This window comes from Synchiropus splendidus, chromosome 13 (genome assembly GCF_027744825.2).
Source record: "Synchiropus splendidus isolate RoL2022-P1 chromosome 13, RoL_Sspl_1.0, whole genome shotgun sequence".
Lineage (NCBI taxonomy): Eukaryota > Metazoa > Chordata > Actinopteri > Syngnathiformes > Callionymidae > Synchiropus > Synchiropus splendidus.
The window spans coordinates 1,658,446-1,686,326 of record NC_071346.1 but is presented as its reverse complement, the minus strand read 5'-3'; the positions used below and the strand labels follow the sequence as shown (position 1 = coordinate 1,686,326).

The following is a 27,881-nucleotide window of genomic DNA, read 5'->3' as shown; positions in this document are numbered from 1 at the left end:
AACTCCCAGTATTTCCCTCTAAACCTCCGACACTCGTGCCGATGTTTCAAGCTTTCACAGCTATGATGGCTAGGCAGCATTGATTCGCGGTGAATGACCAAATCTGGAGCGAGCAGAGGGCAGGTCCAGGCCGCCGCGGCTCCCGGTCACGCCACTAATAATGCATGCTCCCATCACGCCGCGCTGCCTCACGCTCACAGTCCTGGAACAGCGGCGTGAAACCTGTCAATTATTCAGCAGCTTGTGAGGAGAAAACTCCGAGGACCAACGCTCCTCAGCCCGTCTCCACACAAACAAAGGTCCTGACAGATAAAGTTCATGATGTTTGTAAGTTGCTCAGACAGTGGTGTTCAAAGCTGCGCCGCAGGTTCACTTCACTTCACTTCTACAGTACCTTCACTACACCACTGCTGCTACCAGCCGTACTCACAGCTCAAAGGTGTGAAGCCAGAAAACTTCTAGTGGCCCTCTAGGAGGCGCTCGCAGCCCAACCATGGGCCCCGACCCTGTGGTTCACACTCACTGGTGTAAACTCTCCAACTGTGAATCCAACAGCAGATGATACTGACTTGGGGAGTCTTTGTTTTTATCACTGAAACTCTGTGAGCGGCAGCTGCTGTCCACTCCTCATGAGAAGGATCTGTCATCACATTTGAACGTGCGCCACGTCAGCGGCTGCTGTTGCCGTGGCAGCGAATCATCACCTCTCTCTCTTTGTCCTGGGTCATCTGGCGCGATGATTCATGGCTCCTCTGGGCGTCAGGAGAGGCTGGGCCGGGGGCTTGTTGACCTTCTGGGTGTTGCGCCCGTCGTGATAATGTGCCGCTCTCGCCGTAATTGGAAAACGCAGGGCTGCGGAGATGAATGGCTTCCTGTAATCTCAGACACCTGCCTGGCCCGGGCTCGAGTGCTGACGACTCGCTGCGAGTCGACTTGAGAACTCCGTCTGCAGGAGGCTTAATAACTGGAGATTTGAAGTGGAGAGCACTTCTACTGCCGGCAGAGTGGAGGGGAACAGGAGCCGGGCCTTCTCACCTCTGCTTGACCTTCTGTGGCAGAGCTCAGTGCTCACTCTCTGCAGACCTGCGGAAAGTTCGATGACCTTTGCTGTGAGGGTCGTCCAGGAGAAGCTCAGAAACTGAGGTGGATGCATCAGGGAGCTGGCTCTGGAGGGGAGGGGCTAGGGCTCTGAAGCATCTCCACCTGCTGACACCTCAGAGTGAGGCCTGTCACAGGCCCAGCTCTGGTTCCTCATGCAGATCTGACAAGTTCAGATGAGAGAAGAGCTCACTCACTCCATGACATCATCAGTGGACGTGGCGGTCTCGTCCACAAAATTGATCCGCCTGAACACGATGGCTGGAGCGGCTCCTCACCATCAGAAGTGGCTGCATTGCTGCTGCTTGAATAAGAGCCAGTCCCGTCTGTGCAGCCTCAAACCTTCAGAATATGTTGTTTACTTCAGCTCCCTCCCACTGTAACCTGGTGTGATCTGAGAGCAGCGACTGATGGAGGTTTCCCGTGGCTGGCTCCACTCAGACGTGTGCTCATTTTTCCAATCATTTCCTTCCTCGGTGTGTTTCCATTGATTTCAGCTGGAAGTGCGGAACACTTGATTTCTATTCCTCGCACAGCCGGGCAGCTTTGGCGACACACTCCTGCTGAATCCCATGCTGCACCTTCTCGCCGCCTTTATTCCTCTGGCAGCTCTTTTCTGCAGAGAAATTGCCTCAGACACTTTTGTTGCTCTGCTGAATGACTTTTCCTGCCCCGAGTGTCTCTTTCAAGTTCCTCTTTGTCCATGTCCCTCCTCGGTTTTGTGTTTGGGCTGTAAGGTCCTTTCACGTTGTGCCTCATCTCTGGTTAGGTCACATCAGTTCTGGAGATGCTCAGCTCGTGTTTAACACCAGCATCTGTCCTCCTGTCCCCAGTAGCATCGACAAGCCCAAAGCTCTGTCTCTGCTGCTGCACACTGCCGACATCAGCCACCCGGCCAAGAGCTGGGACCTGCACCACCGCTGGACCACCTCGCTGCTGGAGGAGTTCTTCAGACAGGTGAGTCAGCCACGGTGAGGCCCATCATTTCTGAGAGTCAAAGAGCCTGGGAGGGATGAGCCTCACATCTGCAGCCAACAGGAGAGTCCTGATCAGGGTCTCAGGGACGCTCACCTCAGGCCCCAAATCAAGCACCACCCCGTTTTCACACCTTTTTAAAAGAACTGTGGAGAGACAATCTTTAATTTGTTTGAATCATTTTAATGTTCTTCTGGACAAATTCAGATTTTTCGCTCTCACTTTACTTCTTTGTTAGCTGCATTCCTCTCCCCATCATAGTTTATAAATGTATTTACATTCAAAAATATATTATTATTCCTGTGAAGTTCCAGCAAATCATTCTCCAATATTTTTCTTTCTTTTTATGTCAGCATTTTTGCACTTAAAATACACCAAAAGTTAAAAAATAAAATAAAATAAAATACACATATATATATTACATATAAATGTATGATCATATTATTTATATGAAATGTGTTGTACATAAATAAAAAATAACATCTATTTTTTTCATTTTGCATGTCACCCGAACCCTGAAAGTAATAAATATTTCAATTAACTGTAATAATAAAATAAAAATAAAACATATATATGTGACCATGCCGCTGAAAGTAATAGATAAATATATTTTTTACTTCCAGGGTAATTTATTTATTTGTGGCGTGAGAAATATTGTACATCTACTGTATCAGACCCACCCATTCATCTTACCACAACTGAGGTGACAGTTCTGAGAGTGGCATCTCCTGCTGAGGCCTGGCGTCTCCGTGTGCCGCTCCTCTTGACCTTGACGGGCCACACTTACCGTCACTTGGACCGGTCCAACCTCCCGACTATAATGAGATTATTGACTGACGGTGCGTTCATGCTCCGCTCACCCAACTGCTCGCCACTGTCTCACGTCTAAATGTCAACAATAGCGGCGCTCCATTAACCGACGCCCCGCTGCTGTCGTCCCTGCCATAATTAAGCCACATTGTTCTCATTGTCAGGTGGGTTGTTGTTGCAGCTGCTATCAGGGAGCCGGCTCTCCGGGGACGCCGGCCCTCGATAAATAGCTCCTCAGAACGGCGCTCGCCTCCTGACTGCATATCTGCTGTGTTTGTGTCAAACATGAGGAGAGAATGGAACACATTTGCGGGAGCAAAGCACTCGGGGCCACGGCCAAACGTTGATCGAAGGCCGCGCGCACGCCGCTCCTGTTTATGAGTGGCCCGCGGCGCCGCTCTATATTTTCTGCAAGTGCAATGTTGACTGAGAGCCGATTCCTTTCCAGGGGGACAAAGAAGCAGAGCTCGGGCTGCCGTTCTCGCCGCTGTGTGACAGGAAATCCACAATGGTGGCGCAATCTCAGATCGGTGAGTGGGAGCGGCCGTGTTTGTCCACACATCAGGAGTGTTGTTGGGATGTTGAAAGAGAGCGAGCCTGCGGCTTGTGCTGTCGCCTCTCCTGGTCATGACTCCTCACCACCGATGGCTCCGTCTGACCCTGAGAAAGCCTGAGAGGAAAATGGTCATGTGACTTGTTGGGAGCGCGGGGGTTATGCATACAGGTGGTGACCATCAGCCGGGACAGTGTCAGGTGCCCATCACCAGAAGGTTGAAATAGTAGCTACAGTTTTTCACCAATGAATAGGGCTTTTGTATCGGACTTCAAGCACAAGTGCTTTGGCCCAGGTTCCTGTGGTGGTGAGACCCCGGCTGCCGTGGCTAGAGGAAGGTTGGAAAACAAGGTTAACACAGCACTCTTGCTGGACGACTGGCCCAGCTGGTCAGAGATGATGGAGGTGCTGGTGTGACCATCTGGTTTCCCTCCAGGCTTCATCGACTTCATCGTGGTGCCTACCTTCACGGTGCTGACGGACATGATGGAACGCATCGTCACACCGCTCATCGAGGAAGCCTCCAATTCCGGCTTCGCCGGCTTCCGTCGCTCGAGGTAAACTTCCGTTGAGCAGCAGTTAATCCTGGAGCCTTTCCGCGCCCTCGCTGATGATTTATTCCAAACATCAGGTGTGAGATCTGACGTTTGACATGTGTCCGCCACGTCAAACGTCTCCGCCTTTCATCCCGCGGCGCCAAGCGCCTTGACATTGGCATTTTATATTTCAGAAATGCTCCTCAACTGCCTGTGCAACACAACGTGCACAACTGAGGAGAGATGTTGACGTCATCATCACACACTCAGTCAGCCGTAACATTATGACCACCTTTTTTTCTTGACAATTTCTAAGGAGATTTGAGTGTGCACTTACCGAATATCAGCAACTTGATAAATGCGTTTAACTTGCAGGATTTTTGGAATGTGTTTCCGTCGGTGTATTTCATTTATACGAAACTTCTATGTGCGGTTTACGATCAGGGAAGCCATCTTGCATTGCCAACTCGGAGAGAATTCTGGGGACGTCATTTGGGGGTAGGAGCTGGGCATTTGCCAGTTACGAGGACAGCTGGAACGCAGCATTAAACTCAGTAACCAGCTAGCAAGAGCATGAGCTCATGGTTTACCATGAGAAGGCCAAGCTACATTCTGTTAGCATTAGCTCATGCCTTGCATTGAGGGCGAAAATTGGTCCTATTTGGGTGGAGTTTATGCGCAACAGATTGGAGCGACTTCCGTGATGGATATATTTCAGGAATTTTTGTTGAGCGTCGTTTCTCTACCCTGAAGACACAACATTATTGTTTACATGAAGCAAACATTTCCTCTTCAGCAAAATGCTGTGGATCCAGAGTGAAACATAGTTTTAATGACTGGCAAGCTAAATAGCTGAGGAGTTGGGGAGGAGTTCTCACCATTAATGTCGCATCGTCGTCACCCAGAGGAGGGTTTTAATTGCTTTTTTCTAATCCGCTGTCACCTCAGGTCCAAATATGAAATTGACTGTTTTTTGACTCACAAAGCAATCGACAGTCACTCAAGCCTCCGGTGCCCTTTTGTGTCGCGCTCATTTAGCCATCGCAGGAAGACACGGCGGAGACAGGCACCTGCAGGTGGTCGGTTCTGTTCACCTGACGTTGGGTGGCGTTGCTCTTCTCCACCTGCTGCAGAATCACCAGCCGCTTCTGCTCAGCAGGAACCTTTCAGCTCCTGGAACCTAGTTTAGTTCTTAGAGCCCCTCTCACAGGAGGTGGAGTCTGAACTGCTTCACAGTCAGTTCATCATTCGCTGATCCAACATCACCCAGAAAACCTCCCATCTGGTCAGAAGCTCCGCCCAGTCTGAAGACTCAAACGCTGAATCAGACTCTCAGCAGCAGCCAGAACCTTTGATGAGAGAGGCAGTTTAAAACCATGAAACGCTCTCGTTCTCGCCGCTGCAGGACTGACGTCCTAGTTCCTGCTCCTGGTCCCTGAACAGAGATGGTTGCTCACTGCTTGTCCTGTCTGTGTGCAGCCTGAACAGCATTAGCTCGGACGAAACCAAGAGACACAGTGTGAAGAGCACGGCCTCCGACAGCTGCTCCTCCGGGCACAGCTCTCTTCTCACGGTGGACATGAAGAACTTCAAGGCCTTGTGGAACGAAGAAGTTTACCAGAACAAGGAGCGGTGGAAGTCTCAGGCGTCTAAAGGTGTGTTTCACTGGTGAATACTGCGTCCGCGCATGAGCTGATTTGTTCGCTCACCTCAGAAGCTGAGGAGAGAGCCAAAAGGGAGGCGGAGGAACGAGCCCAGCAGGAGGACTCCATGGAGTCCAAGGAGGTCCGTGAGGAGTCGAAAGAGCCAGAAGAGGAGGAGAAGCAGGAGGAGCAAGTGGCTGACTCCGAGGACGTCAGCGGGTCAGCTGACAGAAACACAGAAGAAACAGAGCAGGAAGTGCCGCCTGGAACCAGCGCGCTCAGCAGCGCGCCGCTGCAGAACGGTTCGTAGCCCCACAGGACTTCATGTCTGTGTTTGGTGACTGAGTGGGAGAGCCGCAACAGCGAGTGAGGAGTGAGGCTTGGTCCGATGTCAGTTGGTCCAGTCTGAAGGAACCAGTGAACCAGACCTTGGAAACTTTCTCCCAGCCTCAGTTTTAAGATGAAGACTGGCTTCCAGTCTCCAGGTACTTGTGAGTACCAGGACATTTGGGCCTGTCCTCACAAGGTTGAAAGGGTGAAAACCTCAGTAAAAGTGGTTCATTGTAACTGGGTTCCAGTTTGGTTCAGAGCCCAGGTTCACAATGGTTAGGTTGAGTGGGAGAGGCTGGGGAAAGGGTTAAAGCTAATGAAATGGTCCCAGAAAACATGCTCCTGAGTCTAGTCTGGAGACGGAGAGCCAGTCTTGTCTTGGGAGTGACACAGGACTGGACCCAGTTCAGGTCCCAGTGTCTCACTCCGGGGTCAAGCTACAGCTCAGGTCCGAGGTCTGATCTCAGAGCAGAGCTGTGAATGCCGTGTCACAGTGGCCTGCTCGACTGAGTCGGTGATGAAGCTTTTCTTTGGCGGAGCGAGTCATGAATTGTGCTTCCAGGTAGTCTGGCACGTTTGAGGTCCAAGTTGCAGCGGCGCAGCAGTTTCAGAATGAATGTGGCTCCCATCTCAGGCACATTACTGTGTGAAATGTGGCGGCTGCGGCCTCCCGCTGCTGTAAATCGTCTGGCTCCGGATCATAACTCCGCTCTCATGACCTCTTTCCAGGAGAGTTGTCTGAAGAAACCGAGTCTCCGGACTGTGCAGAGAACCCGAAGACGGCGCCTGACGGTGAGTGGAAGTTTCTCCTCCGCTCGTAATTAAGTTGAGACGAGCAGATGATAATGAAGTTGTCATCCAAGTTCTATTTCCGGATCCACCTGCCGCGGAGAAACAAGGACGTCAAAGCAAATGGATTCATGAGATGCTTGACAGGCTCGTGACATGTTTGGATTTGCTCTCCATATACAGCAGTCATCCAAATGAAGGTCTGACGGGAGTGGTCCTCCGAACAGATATAAACGCGTCAGAAGTGGTGTGCCACAGGGGTCGGCCCTCGGCCCGTGTCGTCCGACCTGTCCGCAGCTCGGTCCTCATTAATACGACTCAGTCAGGCTTACGTTGATCCAGCAAAACGAGGTTCCGATGTGACAGTTGAATAGAACTAATGAATTTGTTTCACATGAACGTCTGAAGTCTCACGTGAGCATTATGTCTGAGCTTCTGTTGACCAACTGCTATGCATCCAGCGCTGGCTTTATTCAAACCGTCGTGACATTGTACAGACAGGAGACGGCGAATTCTGGAGAAGGAACGTCGGAAAGGTCACATTTATTTGGTGCATCTACACTGGGAATCAGCGCGACCTGGTGACTCTGAAGAGCCATGAGAAGGAAGGGGAGTTTGGAGAAGTTGGGAGGGAGTCTCTGATGGATGTGAAGTTCAGCTACTGAGAGCCAAACAGAGGCGAGGTTGGAAGGCAGATCCACCTCCAGTGAAAAACAGGGCAGAAAAAAATAATGCAGCCAGAATAAAGGACAACAGTGAGCGATAATCTCTGTTGGAAAATAAAAAAGAAACATAAAACATATGGTTATAACAGTGATGAGTGCTCTGACATATTCCATCTTTTCTCCCTGAAAACCAGAGGTGAGGATGGAATAAGGACGCCGCTCGTCCACTTGGGCGCACGCGGAGGGAAGCGCCTTCAGTTGGACTCTGTCGCCCTCTGCCGGACAACCAAGACACACCACTCCCTCCTCCTTCGCTCGACTTTTCCTTGTGTGTGCAGAACTCTACCCATGTGCATTAACACTTTTTCGCGACATAGAAGATTATCTAAATTTACCTCAGCACAGGTGAGGATGAAGAGGTGCCTTCGTCGGCTGCTCTGCTTTTATTTATCCAGTCTGGGAGGAGAAGATGGACCGGCACGAGGAGAGCTCCAGTCGAGCTTTTGTTTAGCAGCAATTCTCCTTAAACAGTCTTCACTTTACTAAGATAATCTTCTATGATTCCTCGTGCTTTCTTCGCAGTTTTACCTCGGTCGTGGCTCAAGGTGTCGGACGCCCCTGAGGTCCATGTTGGGCGGCTCCTCTGCTCCTCTTAGCCTCGTCCGGAGTCTGGGTCAATTCGGACCAACTTGTAGCAGCACATCCAGAGACCTGATCCCAGGCTACTGTTTTTCCAGGTCTGACCTCAGAGACTTGTGGCCGGGGGTCGGCCTCCAGAGAGCTCAACATGGATCTTCTCCGGGGGCGAGTCCTCCATCTTTGGCCGCGACCCGAAGCGTCGTGTGTTCCTCACTGCCTGATGTTGTTGTACATAGTGAAGATTTCTACTGCAGGTTTGGACATATGTAAGATACTGACGGCGGAGAATGTCCACCAATCACAAGGCTCCCGCGTGGAGGTCTCGTGCTATATCTTTTTGTAAGGTCCCCGTTGGTCCTGCAGTGGTCACATGTCTTTGCTCTGGATGCCTTCTTCTGTTTCAGCCGTAGCAAAGATGTCGTCGTCCCAGAAGACCGCGCTCATGTGTGGTCGGGCTTCTCGGCGGCCGCGTGCTCGTGTTAGCCTGTTAGCTTCCCCGGCGGCCGAGTCTGTCTCTGCTTCTTGGTTCTGAACGTCCGTCGCACCTTTGTGAATATTGACTCTGTGCATATGTAAATAGGACGCGCGGCTTCTGCTTTGGGTCTGGGTGTGCCAGGGGAGGAGCGTTCGACAGTATTACCGTGACCCCCCGCGCTTCTTGCTCCCTCTCCGGACCAGTTAGACGTTTGTCCGGGACTCGTGGTGCCAACGCCAGGCTCGTGATGACGGGCGTTTTAAAGGGGTCATAGAACAACACACCTGTAAACGTGTCTGAAGAGAGAGGGGGAATTAGGAATGTGGGTTGTGTTTTATTGTGCCTTTGTCTCTGTGTGTGTTAGTCGGGCCCCACAAGGTAACTGGCTTTCACTTTGGTTCCGAGTCCTGGCTCAGGTGAGCCGTGTGTTTTGGAGGGTTAGGTTTAGAGGGAGAGGCTGGGGAAAGGGTGATGGCCAGGAGAGGTCCCCACTAGTTAGTTCAACCAAAGTGTGCGTGTGTTTTGCCAGACTTGTGAGTAGCAAGTCTTGACATTTTGGCCGGTCCTCACAAGGTTTAGAGGGTTAAAACCGCAGTAAAAGTAGTTCATTCCAACTGGGTTCCAGTCTGGTTCAGAGTCCTGAGACGTCATGTGTTTAGGATGGTGAGGTTCAGGGGGAGAGGCTGGGGAACAGACCTGTGTGTGTGTGTGTGTGTGTGTGTGTGTCTGTGTGACTGGAATCTGGCCTTCCTACTAAAATAAAAAAAATCCCTTCAGAGTTTTTAAACACGCCGTTGAGTCACTTCTATGGCCTCTTTAAAACCATCACAGCGACTGCAAATGCTGCGGACTAGAGGAGAAAATGTGAGATGATATTTTACTAAATGAATAGAAGTATGATTTTCTCAGCCTTTCTTTTTCTTACAAAGCCACTTTTCTATGACAAACAAAGGCGTCGCGCAGAGATGGGTCCGTGCGACTTTCTACCTGATCTGGCCGGCGGTTGCGAGTCTGCTGGCTTCAGTGTGCCTCTCTCCACGTCTCTCACCTGTAGGAACCTTTGTGATGTCAAAAGACTCACCCAGCATCTTCCTCCACCAACACACTTGACTTTCGTGACAGAAACCTTCGTCTCTTTGTGATGTTGTCGTACTTTAAACTGTAATTCCGTGCTGCTTAGTGATTCTTTTCTCCCCGTTTCTATCATTTTCTACTCGGTGATTGTCTTTTTTTTTAAGGTTTTCTTTGCAGGTTAGCTTGACAGGTAGAGCAGCCACAACCCTGACGCCTGGTTCTCGCTACAGATGAACGTGTTAGGGACCAAAACACTTGTATAGTCTGCTCAGTCTTCACACGCTGCAGTTGAACCACACACTAGCGATCACTTCTTGACATGGTGCAACTATGAAACTGCTCATTTGTTGTTTGTATGTTGCTTTTACTTCCCTGTTTAGTCTGTGTACGCCGAACTGTAACGTGCTGTCAGATGGATGTGTGAGTGTTGGTGCGCTGGAAAATACTTCTGATCTCTTCACTGTGACCTGCTCCGTTGAGTGTGGACGTGTGGAGTGTGCGTGCGTGCATGTGAGGCAGGAAGCGATGCAGTAGAATGTCACGATGGTCTCGCCAACAAAGTTCTCATTTTCACTGACAAGCTAACAAAACATTGAGATCAAATTTTCATTCCGCCGTCAGGATCCTGACATTCGACTGCATCCGGACTGAATGGATGATGAGGGAAGTGTGTGCGTGCGAGTGCATGATCGTGCATGTGTGTTTGTGCGTGTCACGACTCCATGCCGGCCGAGCGGCCGTGTGTGCCACCATGCTATGTGACTGCACAGGCGAATCAATAAATTTGAACTTAAAGGGCTCAGATCACGTTTCTGTCTTCTTTCTTCCCAAGTAGGTTCTCAGGCTCCTCTGTGGGTCAATAGGTCAGCTGGGTTTTGGGTTCATGCATCGGAGGATTTATTTACTGACCGATTCATTTGAAAACGATAAAATGACATGTTTTCGTCTTCACTTGCTGGTCATTAAACCGTGTCCCCGGAAGTGATAGTTGGGCTACGAACGCCTCCTCGAGGGCCGCTAAAAGGTTTTTTGTTTTACACGTTTCAGCCGTGAGATGCTCACGTATGGTGGCAGTAGTGAGTCACTGAATTGACTTGACAGCTGCAAATCTGTGACCAACTATGGAGAAGTTCTTGAAAGGAAACAATGATGAAGAAAGTGATGACGCCCTCAAGAGGAAACACTGTTCATGTAAGTCCCTGTTGGAGCAGTTTTGAAAATTTTATGGCAATACTTTTATTGACTAAAACAGTATCTTCTTTGCAGTTTAAATAAAATATTTTTATTATATGATATTCAGACATGGTTTTATTATATGTATTTTATTCGGAATGTTATTCAGTTTTTCTGAATTTCTCAACAGTTTGCATCAGGTGTATTTTTTTGTATATATAAATTTGATGAATATGACTTGCACCTGGTTCTGCTGCTGGTTGGACTTGTCCATGACAAATAAATATCTTGGCAGTGATCGCACGGTTTCATGTCATTTCACAAAGTTTGCCATTGTTTTCGTGTGAGTACCGGTAGATTAAATGTGGACATTGATCACAAATGAAATCAAGAGTCATGAATCAATTCTACTGAATGGGCCCCGGGTCCAGTTGTTCTGGGAAAGGTGGCCCCTGAGATCAGAAAGTTCAATGACTCCTGGTTTAGAGAACGCGATCAAACGCTATCATTGCAGGCCATTTGTCAAAAGAAGCTGACAGTGTGCGCATCTGTCCAATAGACGATCTCTGACTCCAAAGCAGTTGCTAAAAAGCGAACAGTCACCAAACACAACGGTGTAAGGAGCTGAATTGGGGGAGAAAGAACCACGAGTATGAACATAAACCTGTCTTCCAGGTGAGCACCATGACCTCCCGGGTGAATGTAGCCTGGTTGCTAAGCTAACTGCTCCACTCGATACATCACCTTCCGTTAGCTTTTTTTACTTGGAAATGAAACGCTAGCGCACATCTGTAACTTTTATTATTACTACAATACAGTCAGGTCTCTAAATGTCCCGTCTGATTGACCTTTTGTTTATTTCAGACGTGGCTGAAGAACCTCCAAGCGACCTTGGACAAGTGCCATGATGCGGTGGGTTTTTATGGTGGTTCGCTTCGTGTCACCCCTTACTTCAACATCAGTAACAATAGTAGTCATCTGTAAAGTAGTGCAAGTAGAAGGGGTTCGTGTCCACTGACTGGCTGAACCACAACCTTCAGAATCAGAATCAGATTTATTGCCATGGTCAGCGGGGAGCCCACCAACTAGGAAGGTGTTTTGGAATAAAGTGCTGACAGAAAAATAATAAATAAACAACAAAGGCTGTTCACAAAGTCAACAGTCTGGCGGAAGAAGCTGTGACGGGAGGTTCTGGTCTGGATGGACCGTAGCCTCCTGCCAGAGGGAAGAGGGAGAAACAGTCCATGTCCAGGGTGAGAAGGGTCGAAGGCTCTGATCCCACCTGCACGTCTCTGGGTCCTGGAGACATACAGGTCCTGAAGAGGTGGCAGGCTGCAACCCATCACCTTCTCAGCAGAACACATGATGCGCTGCCGTCTGTACCACACGGTGATGGTGGAGGTGAGGATGGAATGGATGATGGCTGTGTAGAAGTCCACCAGCAACTTCGTTGGCAGTCGTAGTTTCCGTAGCTGCCTCAGGAAGAACATTCTCTGCTGGACCTTCCTGATGAGGGACCTAATGGTCAGCTCCCATTTGAGGTCCTCAGTGATGGTGGTTCCCAGGAAGCAGGAGGAGTCCACAGTGGGAATGGGCGAACCAGCCAACATGAGAGGGGACGGAGGAGCTGTGACTCTCCTGAAGTCCATGATCATCTCCACTGTCTTCTGGGCGTTGAGCGCCAGGTTGCTGTGGCTGCACCAGGACACCAGCCGGTCCACCTCCCTCCTGTAAGCCGACTCATCTCCATCTGAGATGAGCCAGACGACGGTGGTGTCATCCGCAAACTTGATCAGCTTCACGGACTGGTTGGAGGTGCAGCAGTTGGTGTACAGAGAGAAGAGCCATGGAGAGAGAACACAGCCCTGAGGAGACCCGATGTTAAGGGTCCGAGTGTCGGACACACGCTGACTCCGGCTGGTCAGGAAGTCCGTAATCCATCTGCAGAGGGAATAGTCAGAGGATTTCTGCAGCCATTGGAAGGGAGCAGGACCATGGCCGAGACTTCGAGGGCCCAAGAAAGAGTTGAACAAGACCGGGACCAAACTGAACTGAACTCAGGATGCAGAGACTCAAGTCTAGTGAAGTTTTATTTGTTTCAAACTAAATTATGTGGTCATTTTGGCCCTGGTCCTGGTCCTGTTAAACCGGATCACGAAGCTACACTCTTTGAATACGTCTAAACCGATAAATGTGCGGATTTAAAGAGACATATTCACCTTCATTTGTGAGATTTGTTAACGGATGTTCTGCTGAGGACGGAGCGGGAGGTGCAGTGTGCTCCATCGGCCAGCAGGTGTCCCTGTCCGCCTTGCAGCCGCGGCCAGGCTGCGGAGGCCTCCGAGGACCGATCGACTCACTTGATGTATTCGGTGTCATTCCTGCAGATCGAGGGGATGCAGCCCTTGATCGGCCGTCAGGGCGGCTCCTCCAACATCACACCACCTATTTATCAGCGGCAGCGTTGCATATTCATGGGCAGGTTGATGGAGCTGGTGGAGGGACGTGTGCGAGTCCTCAGCAGTGCAGAAGCAGAAGGCGAATGTTAATTCAATTACACGGCAGCTGTTCCTTGGTGCCCATGGCCACTGTGTTTGCACTAGAACAGAAATCTTGTATTAGGTTCCTCGCCATAAAAGAGCACTGCCAGGGCGGGGGGTGGGGGGGGTTCGGTGGGTTACCAAACGCCATCCACAGTATTTTAAAGAGCTTTTAATGCTTCTCTGGCGCCGATGAGTGATCTGATGAGGCGGCTAAAAATTGTTGTGTTTTTTTTTTCCCCCTCAACATTTGGCGTCGCCGATGATTTACACAGCTTTTGTTTTTGGACCTCAGTCTGCCGAACAGTCAATCTGCTCGCGAGCGAATTGACTTTTTCCAGTTGATTCCAGTCGGTGGTGTTTGGAGAGAATCCGTCTTGTCTCAAACAGCTCATTTACACGGGCCGCGTGCTTCCAGTCCAGATTGAGTCGGGGGGCTGGGGGGGGGGGACATGTACTGTATGACAGGGGCCCGACTGCTTCTTTGCATTGGTGGATGCAGTTTGTGCCCCGGAGATTGCTTGTGCTCCTCCCCACCTCCTGCTCAGACCTCAGGCCGACTGTGTAGTGAATCTGTCCCTTCATCCGCTGCCTCCACCGAGCCGCTCTCACTGATCTGCCCCCTCCGCGGTCGCACCCGGACCTCTGTGCGCTCTCAGGTTCACATGTGACTGAAGGATTGTGAGATGCTCCTGATACAGGTCCAGGTTCCTCACGACCTGACGCACCTCCAGGCAGAACATGCATCATCCATGCTGGGCATTTGTTATAGTCGCATTGCTTTACCACAGCGATAAATAATTTCTTAATGGAGATGAGCCCCTTGAGACGAGCCATCTGGCTACAGCGGGGGCCCGGTACCAGACACAATAGCAAAACAAAACATGTAACACAGCGCAAATGCAGGCGTGATGCCTTTCCCCGGCCCCCTCATCCATCACCCCACAAACTTGACCCTAACGCAGGTCTGCAAGAAGAACGCAGACCCGCCAATATGATTCTTTTAGCTCACCTTTTTAGCTTTGGAAACATTGCTCATCGCAATGACCTCGATGGGACTTCTGGCGGAAAGTGCTCAGCTCCTTCAAAACCTTCAAATGTTTGCTGATTTAGAGGGAACTTTGAAAGAAAACATGTGATCATTATGTCCTGAGTCTGTTCTTCTGTTTTGAAACTACAGGTAAAGGTAGGCGAATTTAGCTTTGAATTCTTCTTAAATTCGTGTGCGACTTGTTATGCCTTACTTGACTCTGCAAAGTTTGAAATACCCGTCACAGTCAACGTGGCAACACATGGTCACCTGATGTTATTCGGAATAATGGTCAGTTAAACCACATACTTCCATTCTCCAAATATAGATTTTCAGTTGTAGCCATTAGCAAGACACTGTAGTCTCGGCTTCAAGTGTGAGCCCAAACAGTTTCCCCTCAAACATGCTAAGGTTTTGTGGAGACCTGACCAAGAACTAGAAGCACACTTGGACTGGAAGGAGATGTCTGTGTGAACATCTACGTGTGCTTGAACTGAAGAGCATCCAGGGCTACGGCAGAGTCGGCGGGAGGTGTGGCTGCTATTGTCAGCCATAAATGGGGAAAGAAAAAAGGGATTCTTCCAGTTTCTTCATTAGAAGCTGCGCTGGAGCACTTTGGTGACCAACTGTTGCTGGAGCTCCATCCGGAAATATAATCTGACTTACAAATATTGACTTGTTAGCCGCAGAAGTAGCTGTTCTGCGGGCTGGAACCCTGCCGGCGCTGAGAACCGGCGCTCGGGATTTCCAGTTTCCAGCTCAGATGATCAGCGACAGGGATGTCGCATGTCCCTCACCTCTCGGGATGCAGACACCAAAGCCCAAATGTTGCTGCGCCCCGGCTACGCGTGACCTCTGCGAGGAGGATCAAGCCGTCTGATAAGAGACCGTACTGGAGCGAGCTCAGAGGTCTGTTTAGTCCGACTGATCACCATCCCAGAATCAAAGACTGCAAGTGTGTCTGGGAATTGGCCCAACTCTTAAAGAGCCAAGCTTCCCTCATCTTGACTGGGGGCCGACCCCCGAAGAGGAAGGTGCCAGTTCTGCTTGGCAGCCAAGTGCTTCCTCTCTGGATGACTGTCAGGTGATCTTGTCCCGTCTGCCAACTGTACCCCCCGCCAGCCATCCACAGCTCCCCCACACCTCCTCCCACTGGGGGCAATGTGGAACAATGGTCTGAAGAAAATCTGGGCTCAGAGAGTGTGGTGGAGTTCCATCGTCTCTGCGATGGTTGGCACCTTCCTCCGGATTGGAGCACGTCTGCATGTCGATTCATGGCTTGAAACAAGGTCACTGCTGCCATTACATATGGAACTGGACAAGTCAGGATGGCAAACATCACCTTCACCATCTTTGGATTCAGAAACCCTTCAAGCTCAAACCACCGTAGCACTGCCACCTTGTGCCGTGCATCCTCTCCAAACCAGTTGAACGCAGATGGCACGGTGTTGTGTTGAGATATTCCTGGCGACGTTACGACGGCGTTTAACAAGGGGGAGAGCTGGTGCAGGGGTGAGAGCCTGCCTCCACACGTGCCCTCCTTCCATTCAAATGAAACATCAAGGAGTGTTCAAAAGCTATGTTACATTCGTGTGGCTTCAAGCTGATGGTCGATCAGTGCATGTGGCCGATTTCTTCATTCCTGAAAACTGGGGGAATTTGTCGACCCTCTGTTGCTTTAAAATTCTCCCATTTGATCTGGAGCTCATGTTTTGGCGTCAAAATAAGCTGAATTGAAGGAGGTTCGGTGTCAAACCCTTGTGGTTTATCAAGGTACATCAGTACTGCTTTGTTTTCTTCAGACCACTGCATGAGGTCTTGGCAGCAGAAAGTCCTCTTTATTTGGCTTCAGGGATGGAGAATATGCTTCACATTGAAATAGTGTCTGATGCTGTGGACAAATAGTTTACGTGTGGTTTAGGGTCAGTTGAATTCAAAACATGGCGCAGAAATCTCGGAAACCTAGCGTTGATTCTGGAGAGGGCGGCGCCATCTTTGTCTGTTTATTTGTTTACAGTGGCTTATTTACGATGTATGTTGGTCTCCCCCCAACCCCCTTATCCTGGTGTTGCACTCACGTAGTCAAATTCTAGTCTTAGCCACAGATAAACTCGAAATAACGGCTGTGTTTCCAACCAAAGAAAGCAAACTGCTCGTCTTGGTCCATCCTCAGCTTGTTTTTGTTGTCGCTGCTGAGTTGTTGGTGACATTAGACTTCTTTTCCTGTGATGTCAAAATGCTCTCTCTTCACTGTTTTTTGGGTGGAAACAAACACTGAATTCTTTTGGGAAATCATTTAGGAAAGTGAAAACAACCTGAAAAAGTACTGTAATTACTCTGTAATTACCACTTGCAACTTTAATGAATGAACTCCAGTTATTAATACATGAGTTTCAAGCTGAAAGGGTGCGGTGGAAGTGTCTCCGAGCTTGACGTGTTGGAGAGGGAAAGTATTCCAACAGAAGACAACAGATGCTTCAACAATGGAATCCGTCTCCCCTCCGTGTTTATTTCAGGAGCGTGCCGGGCTTCCAGCACAGCGAGGTGACGGCACCACGAGGACAGATGACGGAGTGACGCGAGGAAGATATCAACACCCGACGTGTCGATTAGGTGAGAAAACCATCTTGTAGCGCTGTCAATCATCTCCGCATCGTGTCTGCCATGAAAAAGTCCTGTGGATGAAGTCCAACTTTACCTTCATCGTCCTAATGTTTGGGCTACAGAAGGTGAGCGGCTCCATTCCCTCCTAAAACTAAAGATGTCACTCTTATTTGAATCTGAAATCTGACACATTTTTATTTATCATATCACTTTCGGGCGGTGGAAGTGTCGTATTCCACCACAACAGATTGTCGCCGGCACTTTGAACGTGTGTGAACAGATTGTGCTTTGAAAAAGAAACGGGTGCCTCCAGCAACGTTTCACGCCGGCTTCCCATCGTCGACTGAAAAACACCAGCGACATCTTTACATTATACATTTTCAAAAACATATCCATTATTCATATTCCCATATTTTAATGCTATTAGCACATCTATGCCGCCCACCTAAATACCTGAGTGTGTCCTATCAAAGCCACTGTCGGAGTCAATTGTTTATGCGTGTGGGTATTGAAATATAAACAAATATTCAGGTGGTGAAATCTGGGATGCAAATGCAGGAATGTCCCTTCTGCCTCCGTGTTTGTGCTGGAATATTGGAAAACAAGGCTATAGACGCGCAGACAGACGCAGCTTGTGTGTGTTTGTGTGGGAGGTGTGGCCACTCTCCAGCTGAGTGCAGCAACATATGGAGTTTCTAATTGGGTAGAACAGCACAGCTGGAGGACTCCAGTCCAGGACCTGGCCTCTGGTTATCAGTCCCACACTCTGCAGCAACGCTCAGATCCACTGCCTCCAAGCGCAGGTATTAATCGTGAAGATAGATGCCATTGTCGGACTGATGTCATCGCTGCCACGCTCCTGTAGATGTCACTAGAGAGCGTGGTGGTAGAAGGAGTCGCTGCGCCTGCAGGAGAGACCGAGTCTTTACACTCATCACTGAGTGTTTTTCAGAGTAAATCCAACCCGCACGTCGGTGGAGGCCTGAGGTTTGTCTCTGTGAGTGTGTTGTGGATGGAAAACCTCTCGCTGAAGTCTCATGGTAGCACACAACACCACCAAATCATTGTGGTAGTAGTTTCTGTTTCCATCTGATGGAGCCTCATGTGAGTCAGCGCTCACCGTCACATCCTCAATTCTCTGTCGCACCAATCAGGTGTGACACTCACACAAAACTTCAATGCCATTCAAATGTCTTTAACCCCACATACACGCTCCTCTACAAATAGGTGATGAAAGGTCATTGTTTTTTCTGTGTCATCTCAAGACGGAGGGCGGGGGCTGTCACACTGGTGTCCCTGTCTGAAGTCAGTGTGAAATGGAGTGCAGTCCTGTATCAGGAAAGTCAGTTGAAAGCTCCACTCATGCTGCCTTACTGTCCTTTCACATGTTACCCTCACTGATCATATGCCACCATACTTTCTTTTTATGTTGCTGCTCACCATTATATCCACCGGGGGGAGCAGCACAGAGTTAAATGTTCATGACAACATCAAACTCCAAAACCAAACAGAATCGGCGTTGTCGGAGGCCTTAAGTCACCAGGTCAGAAAGGATTATCTTTCTTTCTGTCGACCCCCGTGTGCTAGTTTCCTCCGACTTCCTGCTTTGAACATCGCGTCGTGTTTAGTCCACACTAGGGATGGGCAATGACTTATCCTCCACGATATACCGCCAAATCTCCAACATGACAATTCTGCATCTCATGATAAATGTGATAAACCCGCGGCTCACTCGCTGCATTGGACCTGCACACGTGAACATGAGGAGACGGTGACGGCGCCGCGCTCTCCAGCTCACCGGCGTGTGACGCTGTGGAAAGTGTGGTGGACTTTGTTTCACCATGGTAGTTTGAAAGTGATTTTGAATCCAGGGAACCTTTGATCATGACACTAGTCGACTCTGAGTCTCTGGATCCCTGTTTCTTTGATGAGATGGAGTGGTGCTCATAGGTTCTCTGATGCGCTCCTCTGCCTTGGTTCACATCAACACATGCAGGTCTCCCGCTGCGCTGGTGAGAATAGGCGGCGTCCTCTTCCGCATCCCCATTGGGTCCACTGATCGCGGACACACTCTCACAGGCAGCGCTAATGCTACGAGCCGCCATCACTTAGGGACCATCAACCAAAGCGCTAAAGTATGAGTGAAATCTTCAATAACGCCATGGAAAACAAGCATTTTAGGAGAGAGAATTGTGAGAAGGTTTTTCATCATACAACACAATAATTATCTGGAGAATAGAATCTGACTCCATGATCATTTCTTCACCTGATTTCTAATGTTTCTTCAGCAGCATCTAGGAAATGTGTCCAGACTGCTCCATAGTTCAAGTCAACTGTTCAGAAACATAAGACACAGCAGACAGACGGCTCCATTGAAGCCCTAAATAAAGCTGGCAGAGCAGTAAGTTTCATCATATAACGGTTTGAAGAGAGACTGTAGTGTCCAACACATGGAGGAGAAGGAACATGGATTTATACTGAGAATCATTGTTATCACGGAAATGACACCATTTATCGTGATAGCTTATTTTGTTCATGTCGCCCGTCCCTGGTTCTCACCAGTGTGGAATTGCATCTTCTTTAAAACGTGGGACTTGCATCCAGTATATTGAATGAAAAGTGGTTCGGTTCATGTTGGAGGCCTTCGGTATAGTGACTGACAGCTGAGCAGTGGTGTGATCACTTGCTTGAGTTGTGAGGGCGCTTCACACGTTCAGAGCAGTGTCGACAGGAGTTGCTGGAGCGATAGCTTCTCACCTGGCTGGAAGCCCTGAGGTTGGAGGCCACTGGTGAGCAATCCTCCGGGCGAGGGTCTCAGAGGAGCGAGGAGCGCTTGTCTCTTCTTCTCCACCTGGGCCTCGGGTAGCGAGCGCGCTGATAAAAACAAAGATGAAGCTGTGATCAGCTCACTTCACCAATCTGTTGTTTGCCAGACATTTGAAAGTTACTTGGAGAAAACTTGCGCATTCCTAATGAAAGCCTCATTAAAAAGTAAAAAAAAAAAAAAGACGACTTTGTAATTTATTCATGTTCGTCAGCTTCGCGGGACACACGAGTCTAAAAACCTGCTGCGAGGGGAGTTTTTTTTGGACGGAACAAGGCTTTATTATCCCACCACCACCGTCTCCGGCTCCACTTCCGCCCGCACTCATGCAGACACAAAGTGGCTGGAAGTGCTGACGTGGATGAAGAAAGGCCTGCGACTCAGCGTGCGACCGCCGGCGCCTTCATTTGCGGCGCTGCACCATCCACCGCGCCCATAAAAGCTGATAATGTGATAATTAAAAGAGCTGACAGCCAGGAACTGTCAGCCAGATCCACCAACCTCTGCCGTTTGTGAGACCTGCGAGTTTGACACGTGCAAGACAAAGTGAAATAATTCAGCAGGTGAGAAAGCGGGCTTTTTTTCCAGTGGCCTCGGCGCGGCGTCCCGACCCAGATCCCCAGTCAGACAAAAGAGCGCTCGCTCTCCGTCTCTCCCTCTCAACCACACCATGATTTATTACCTGAAAAGACAAGAGAACTAATTAGTGGAGTCATTAATTAATATAAATTTGCATATTTGCATTTGCAATTAGTGCAGTCAACTGATTAGTCTGAGGCGGGACTTTGACTCATCTGAGTGTGTGTTGCTGCTCGCCGGACCAGAACGCTGCAGTGGCGCTTCCTGCGGCCCGCGTCCTCGCGCTGCCTGTGAGGGCTGCGCTCTGACTCCCGCTGGAGCCTCGGAGCGCGACCTCTTCCCGCTGATCGATGGTCTTCTGACGTCCAATACAGGGAGATTGATAAGTCGCTGTAATTGATTCTCCTCACAACAAGGTCATTCGCATGCATGCTAATGTCTGTGTGTGTGTGTGTGTGTGTGTGTGTGTGTGTTCCGCATAACTGAGGAGAGCACATACCCATGTCGAGTGCCAGCTGTGCCCCGGTGTGGATCTGGCAGCGTGCCACCGGGCCTTTTCCGCGGGGGGCACTTCATGTCTGCGCTCCTGAGGAGCCGCCGCGCCGCGCCGCGCCTCCGCTGGCATGTTCACAACAAGAGGCGCGTGAAGGTGTGGATTTATTTTATGTACTCAACAGGGGGAAGGCACTGGCCATTCTAGTGATTTGTGCTTCTCTTCTTCGGTGACGGCACAAAGATCTTGTGTTATTTACCACCAACGTCCCATTCCAGTGTCTTCAAGAGACGCTTTTCTGCCTGTAATGATTTGATTTATTGGCCTGTGGGTGCACACTGCACCAGGAGCTGTGTCAGAGTAACGTCTACATTCACCCCGACTCAGAGGCTTCCAGCAGTTGTCTTGTGCCAGTGTGCATTTTAGTGCTGTAGCATATCCATCCATCTGTCCTTCCATCCATCCATCTGTCTATCCATCATCTATCCTTCCATCCATCCATCTGTCCTTCCATCAATCCATCTGTCTATCCATCCATCTATCCTTCCATCCATCCGTCTATCCATCCATCTGTCCTTCCATCCATCCATCTGTCTATCCATCATCTATCCTTCCATCATCCATCTGTCTATCCATCCATCTATCCTTCCATCCATCTGTCTATCCATCCATCTATCCTTCCATCCATCTGTCTATCCATCCATCCATCCGTCTATCCATCCATCTGTCCTTCCAATCATCCATCTGTCTATCATCATCTGTCCTTCCATCCATCCATCTATTATCCATCTATCTATCGTCTACCCTTCCACCATCCATCTATTATCCATCTATCTATCATCTACCCTTCCATCCATCCATTTATCCATCAATCGATCTATCTATCTATCTATCTATACAGCCATTTATCCATCCATCATCCATCTATCTATCATCTACCTGTCTTTCCATCATCTAAAATCCACCCATCTATCTATCATCTATCATTGTCCATCTGTCCATCCATCTATTCAGCCATCCTTCCATCCATCATCTATCTTTCTACCTATCTATCCATCTATCTATCTGTCTATCTATCTGTCCTTCTATCTATCTATCTATCGTCTGTCTGTCTGTCTGTCTGTCTGTCTGCCTGTCTGTCTGTCTGTCTATCTATCCATCATCCATCTCTTTCTATCTCTCTACCTGTTCTGTCTGTCCATCTACCTGTCTATCTATCCTCCATCTATTCATCTATCTTTCTTTCTATCTATCTATCCATCTATCTATCTGTCTATCTGTCCTTCTATCTATCTGTCTGTCTGTCTATCTATCATCTATCTGTCCATCATCCATCTCTTTCTATCTCTCTACCTGTTCCATCTGTCCATCTGTCTATCTATCTGTCTGTCTGTCTGTCTGTCTGTCTGTCTGTCTATCTATCCATCATCCATCTCTTTCTGTCTCTCTACCTGTTCTGTCTGTCCATCTACCTGTCTATCTATCCTCCATCTATCTTTCTTTCTATCTAGCTTCCTATCTATCATCCATCTATCCATCACTATCATCAGTCATGGTTCCATCCTTCATGCAACAGCCTCGCAGAAAACAAGCAGTGGTTCATCAAACTGTGTTCAGTAAGCTTAATGGGTTTCGATATCGCACCATTGTGGTGAAACATTTTTTTAGACCCCACTCCTGCTGCAGTGTCTTTGCGTCCATCTGTAGTTTCCTGGTGTAGAAGGTGACTCCACAAGCAACACATTAACAGATGGATGATCGATATTGTTGTTGGTGGTCGTAATGTTTTGGCCCACCTGTATCGGTGGGCCAAAACATTACGACGTGTTGGACGCCTGTATTAACTGTCAAGTCAATTGAGCTTCTAACATCTATCTATGATCCGTCCATCATCCTTCTATCTATCACAAGACTTGAATGACTGGTCATGCAAGACATGGCCATTTTCGATGGGCCTGTCGAACTGTCAGTGGAGTTACGAAGGCATTTACTAGTCTTGTCGTTCTCAGGAGAGAAAAGCAGGATTTTAAAATACCACCCCTGACACCATTTATGGCGCTCATGATGGAGGCACCCTCCCTCCCTCCCCCCCATTTACCTTAATCATATGTTAGCAATGAGAAGGAACCCACACCTTGAGTCACCTGGCGAGAATGTTTGCAAACTCCCCTCCGCTCCCCGAGAAAAGCAGGGGTTCACCTCTCCCTACAAGCGGAGACGTGGTTATTAGTTGTTATCCCGCTCCGCTCTGTGTTTCTGACGGTAAACGTGGGCCTCCCGGTGCCCATTACAGGAGCTGCCAGATGATCACTGTGCACGGGGCTCCCACGGGAGCCGGATCACGTGGTCCGGGCTGCCACAAGACGTCAGCGGCAGATGGCACGGGTACCCGCTGCTGGCATGGGTGTCACTCCTCAAAGAGAGAGCGGAGGAGAGAGAGAGGGAGAGAGGGAGCCAGGGAGGAGGGAAGAAGCGGGAGCGCGGGTTCGCAGCCGTCATTCACTTGGTGTGCGCGAGAGAAGGAGCTGCTGCGGGAATTCACGGGAGATAATTGGGAACATGCTCCAAACTTGCTAATCGCTGGTAAGTATCATTTAAATTACCTTCTTGAATTTAATGCCGCTAATTAGCTTGACGCTAACAACCGCGGCATGAGAGAGTCACACTCCAGTCGGAGTCCACCTTTCTAAAGCTTCACGGCGATGGTGCGAGGGAGACACCGAGAGGTGGAGGTCACGGCCTCCGGGAGCGTCCCGTCCCGTCGGCCGCTAACAGAGCCCTGCACGACACCCCACATGAAACAACTTGTTTCAGAGTATACAGTCGTGTAAAATCTATAATATTGAAAACAAAGTCCGTTCATTATTGATCAAAAGGCTTGTTTAAGCTGAAATGTTTTTCATGTTGGTGATTCACGGCTGCACAACGTGGATGAATCAAATTTGTGTTATATAGCTATTTGGAGGGACATCAACAAGTGTTTTGAAAGTGAGTTGGGGTTCCAGAATCACACAGATGGAAATACTGATGAAGTGTATGTTGAGTTCTCACGTCCAGTCGGCTTGTTTGGGAGAGAAAGGAGAGCAAGAGAAGGTCGGTGTTTCCTCGCCTGATGGGAGGTCAACCTTCACTACTCTGCAGATGCTTGGTTTCACGTTGAAATGTTGAGCTTCTACTCCACTGTAATGGGTGGAGAAAACAAACCTTCAGCTCAAGAGTGACAGGTCACTGATTTGGATCAGTCCATCCAGCTGCTCGCATCATCTCAGCTCAGGTCATAACTAGAAGCACCATCAGTACAAGTGAGGTCAGTAACAGAAACTCAGTGAGGAGATGATGCTACAGGAAGAAAGACATCACGTCGATTCCTTAAGACACAACTTTGAAGGGTTCAGGAGCATTAGGTGTTCAGAAGGTTCCAAGTGGTTGGATGGAGTGGTGGACAGCTCAGATGCTCAAAACAGCCTGACTAGTCAGACTGTGATGTTACGGAACAGAACGTCTGAGCAGGGCCTTGCAAGTGGGGCTGTCACTCAAACTCCTCACTCATGTCTCCAGAGAGGAGCGGCTGGTCTAGTCCAGTCGTGACAATTATGACCACACCGACATCAACTTTTCTCCACAGCTCTTCGTATTAGCATGTGGTTCAAGTCTGAGAGATCTTCTAACAGAGCGCTCTGCCACATATGTGACTCTGCATCTGTTTTAAAAGCAAACGAAAGGCCACTAAACTTTGTTTCATTCAAACCTTCTCTCTCCACTATTTCCGGCAGATGAACAGCATTATAGTAGGTAACCAGCGGTGCAAGGTTCAAGGTCTGTCTGGTAGTAAGTTGAATCGGTGTCAAATGTGGCACAATATCCATCTTTTTTTTTTACATTTATAGACGCGGGTCAATGACTGAAGTGTGGTTCTGATAAACCCTCTATTTGGAAAGTTGGTTTGCTCTGTAAATGACAGTGAGGGAATGATTATTTTTTTTATTTATTTTAAGATGAAAACAGTTAACTGCTGATTATATCGTAGCCAGTTAGTTCGGATAGACGCGTCGGTGCCAGTTAACCTGGGCGGGCGTTCGGCTTTCTCCGTCTGCGCTCGGGCCCCGAACGAAGCCTGCGTCTGCGCCTGTGTTTCCAGCCAATCTGCTGCCGGCTCTCATTAAAATGTTCCGTTTTGAATGTTGTTTTTGCAGAAAACATGTTGACGCTGCCGTTCGACGAAGCTCATATGATGTGCGAAGGCCGGTTCGGTGCCAATTATGCCCGTGAGAGTTTAGCGGAGCGCCTGGAGGAGCGCGCCGACATGCGGCAGGCCGAGGTGGACGACCTCTCCGAGCGCGAGGAGGACGAGCGCGAGGACGAGCCGGACGAGAACGGCCTGACGAAGAAGCGGGGCCCGCGGAAAAAGAAGCCCGGGAAGGAGCAGATGGACCGGGCCCGGCTGCGGCGCCAGGAGGCGAACGCCCGGGAGCGCAGCAGGATGCACGGCCTGAACGCGGCGCTGGAGAGTCTGCGCAAGGTGGTTCCCTGCTACTCCAAAACGCAGAAGCTGTCCAAGATCGAGACCTTGCGGCTGGCGAAGAACTACATCTGGGCTCTGTCGGAGACCCTGAGCGCCGGCAAGAGACCGGACCTGCTGGCCTTCGTCCAGACTCTGTGCAAGGGATTATCGCAGCCCACCACCAACCTGGTGGCCGGATGTTTGCAGCTCAACGCGCGGAACTTCCTGACCGACCACAACGGGGACGTGATGTTCGCCGGCCGCGCCCCCTACGACGCCATGTACCCGTACCCGGGGTCGGATCTGAACCCCCCCGCGGCTCACAGCAGCAGCAGCGACAGCGGCGCCAAACCTTTCCGCCACTTCCCTTACGGCGGCGCGTACGAGCACTACTACGAGAACGCGTCCCCGGAGGCCGGAAGCCCGCACTTTGACAGCCAGCTGAGTCCGCCCATGAACTTCAACGGGATTTTCTCCCTCAAACACGAGGAGACGCCCGAGTTCTCCAAGAGCGGCCACTATGGCATGCGCTACGCTCCTGGACGCACGGCGCTGACGCACAACTCCATGTACCGAGTCTCGCCGGAGGCCCGCTTCCCCTACGACCTGCACGTCCGGAGCCAGAACTTCCCGGCACAAGGGGAAGTGAACGGCTCCTTCCACAACTGACCATGAGAAAGTTACGCTCGACGCCATTTTGTGTCAAGAATGGACGAGAAACGCGCCGAAACTGCACAATTAAAAACCACTCGTGTGTTCCTCTTTTGAGTGTTCGCATGTTGTGTCGGATTCTACTGACGAATTTCTTTTGTCTTATTATTTGTTTTTCAGCTTTGTTCTGAATAAATCAGCCACAGAGATACAGAATAGAACAGAACCACAATGAAAACACTGCGTCCGTTGCGTTGACATTACTATTTCAACATAAAAAGTTCATATCTAAACTCTGAGTTTAATCTGTATCATTTCGAGTTGCAGCCTGTTAATGATTCTTATTTATTTCACCGTGTTTGTGTTTTGTTTCTTTGGTTGCAGCACGATTTGATCACATTTGTTTTTTAAATAATGCTAACTTTAAAATGTATCACTACATATATTTATTTATGATTACGATTCATTCATGCATTTGTTTCAGCCATATTTCTATATTTATGTGACGAATTGCTGATTAACTATTTTATATGAAATCTTATTTATCTACTGGTTTACATGATCATATTTTGATGGCGAAAATAACCACAAACCCATCCGCTTTCCGTCCCTTATTTTTGAGAAATGTCACAGTATGAAAATAGGCGCAGTCATCCTCACACGTTTGAACAGTTATTGTTTCTCTCAGCTTTCATAGAGACAAATATCTGTTGAAGAGCACCCTTTAATTCATGACGTTATAACGTGTGAATTTGCTCCCTCGTGGGCTTAAGTTTGACAAGATGTTCGACGCGAAATATTATGAAAATGAACAATTTTAACGAATGAAATGTTGAAATGTTGAAAACCACGCGGTTTTTATTTCCTGAAACTCTACACATTCACTTCATGAAGTCTCCATGGCTCCACTGCGTTGCTCTGTACCCTCAAATATTCATATTTATATATTTTTTCCCGGTGATTTTACCAACAAGCGGAGCAAAAACAAATCATTGTAGAGCAATAATTGAGCTATGCAAGGCAGCCATGCAATCATCGCAGACAAAAACAAAAGTTCCCTGTCCTCCATCTTTTTCTCTCCTGAATTGAGGATCGCAACGAAGACGATCATCTGTATTTGCAGTAAATAGTGAAGTGAATGTAAATTGTATTTATTTGAATGTGGATACTGTATTATAAGAATTACGGTGCAATTCTTTCAGTGTTTATTTATTTGTGCATATTTGAAATTGACCTGATTTTTGGGGGAATCGTTAAAAAAACTGCCTTAAATCAGAGACGAATGTCGTTATGCAAATTTCGGGACGGTTCATCTTCTTCATTTCATTTCCCTCCCGTTGCTGCTGCGACTGTGACGCACTTGTGACGTGTTCCTGCCCAGAAATGTTGTGATCGTGATTCTCTCGTGGAGTTTTGGAACTTCACGCGCGCACTCCCTCGTTTTGGATCGACACACTCGTGACATTATGTTTCTCCTTATGTGTGTGACGATGTTTGGAAACTTGATCACTTATTATAAAAATAAATATTAAAAAAAAATAACGCCAAATTCAGCGTCGTTTTATTTTTGAAATTCATTTTCGGCCAGATATAATGACCTGAATCCAGTTATGTTGAGCGGTGGGGGAGCTCTTACTTTGAAAGTCTTGGTCGCACGTGGGAGTGAGAATGAACTTTAATTTAATTGAAGTTGATTTGATGTCAGATGAAAATGCCCTCGGAGTGTTGGAGGGCAGCCAGACTTCGCGCCTCTCCCAGCGGACTCGCGTCTCTGATTCAATCTGCTCCTCTCCTCCTCGCGGTCGCACTCTTTCCAGAACGACGTGTGCTCTATTCATTTCTTTATTTTCTTCATCGAAATTCCTGTTTATGATTAACCTTAGTATATTTCAATATTTT

The 27,881-nt window shown here is 48.9% G+C and overlaps 2 protein-coding genes across 9 annotated transcripts in view; both read left to right on the top strand.

Annotated features, from left to right (window-relative positions):
- pde1cb (phosphodiesterase 1C, calmodulin-dependent b) overlaps positions 1-10,741 on the top strand; it is an 86,706-nt gene extending 75,965 nt beyond the window's left edge. For 2 of the 8 annotated variants that reach the window (XM_053882257.1, XM_053882264.1), the window contains 6 exons: positions 1,932-2,055; positions 3,332-3,413; positions 3,873-3,993; positions 5,452-5,627; positions 5,687-5,917; positions 6,675-10,740. In XM_053882257.1, the coding sequence (XP_053738232.1) occupies positions 1,932-2,055; positions 3,332-3,413; positions 3,873-3,993; positions 5,452-5,627; positions 5,687-5,917; positions 6,675-6,766 (826 nt within the window). In that variant the 3' untranslated portion in view covers positions 6,767-10,740. Of the gene's footprint in view, positions 1-1,931; positions 2,056-3,331; positions 3,414-3,872; positions 3,994-5,451; positions 5,628-5,686; positions 5,918-6,674 lie in introns of all 8 variants that reach the window. The other 6 variants (XM_053882260.1, XM_053882258.1, XM_053882262.1 and 3 more) reach the window with 6 other exon arrangements.
- Positions 10,742-23,326: 12,585 nt separating this feature from the next.
- neurod6b (neuronal differentiation 6b) lies at positions 23,327-27,465 on the top strand. The gene is made up of 2 exons (XM_053882232.1): positions 23,327-23,413; positions 25,024-27,465. The coding sequence occupies exon 2, from the start codon at positions 25,029-25,031 to the stop codon at positions 25,998-26,000; it is 972 nt and encodes a 323-aa protein (XP_053738207.1). The 5' UTR covers positions 23,327-23,413; positions 25,024-25,028; the 3' UTR covers positions 26,001-27,465.
- The last annotated feature ends 416 nt before the right edge of the window (positions 27,466-27,881 follow it).

Excerpts from the sequence above, each read along its gene's own strand:
- neurod6b (XM_053882232.1), top strand. The coding sequence starts at position 25,029 with ATGTTGACGCTGCCGTTCGACGAAGCTCATATGATGTGCGAAGGCCGG.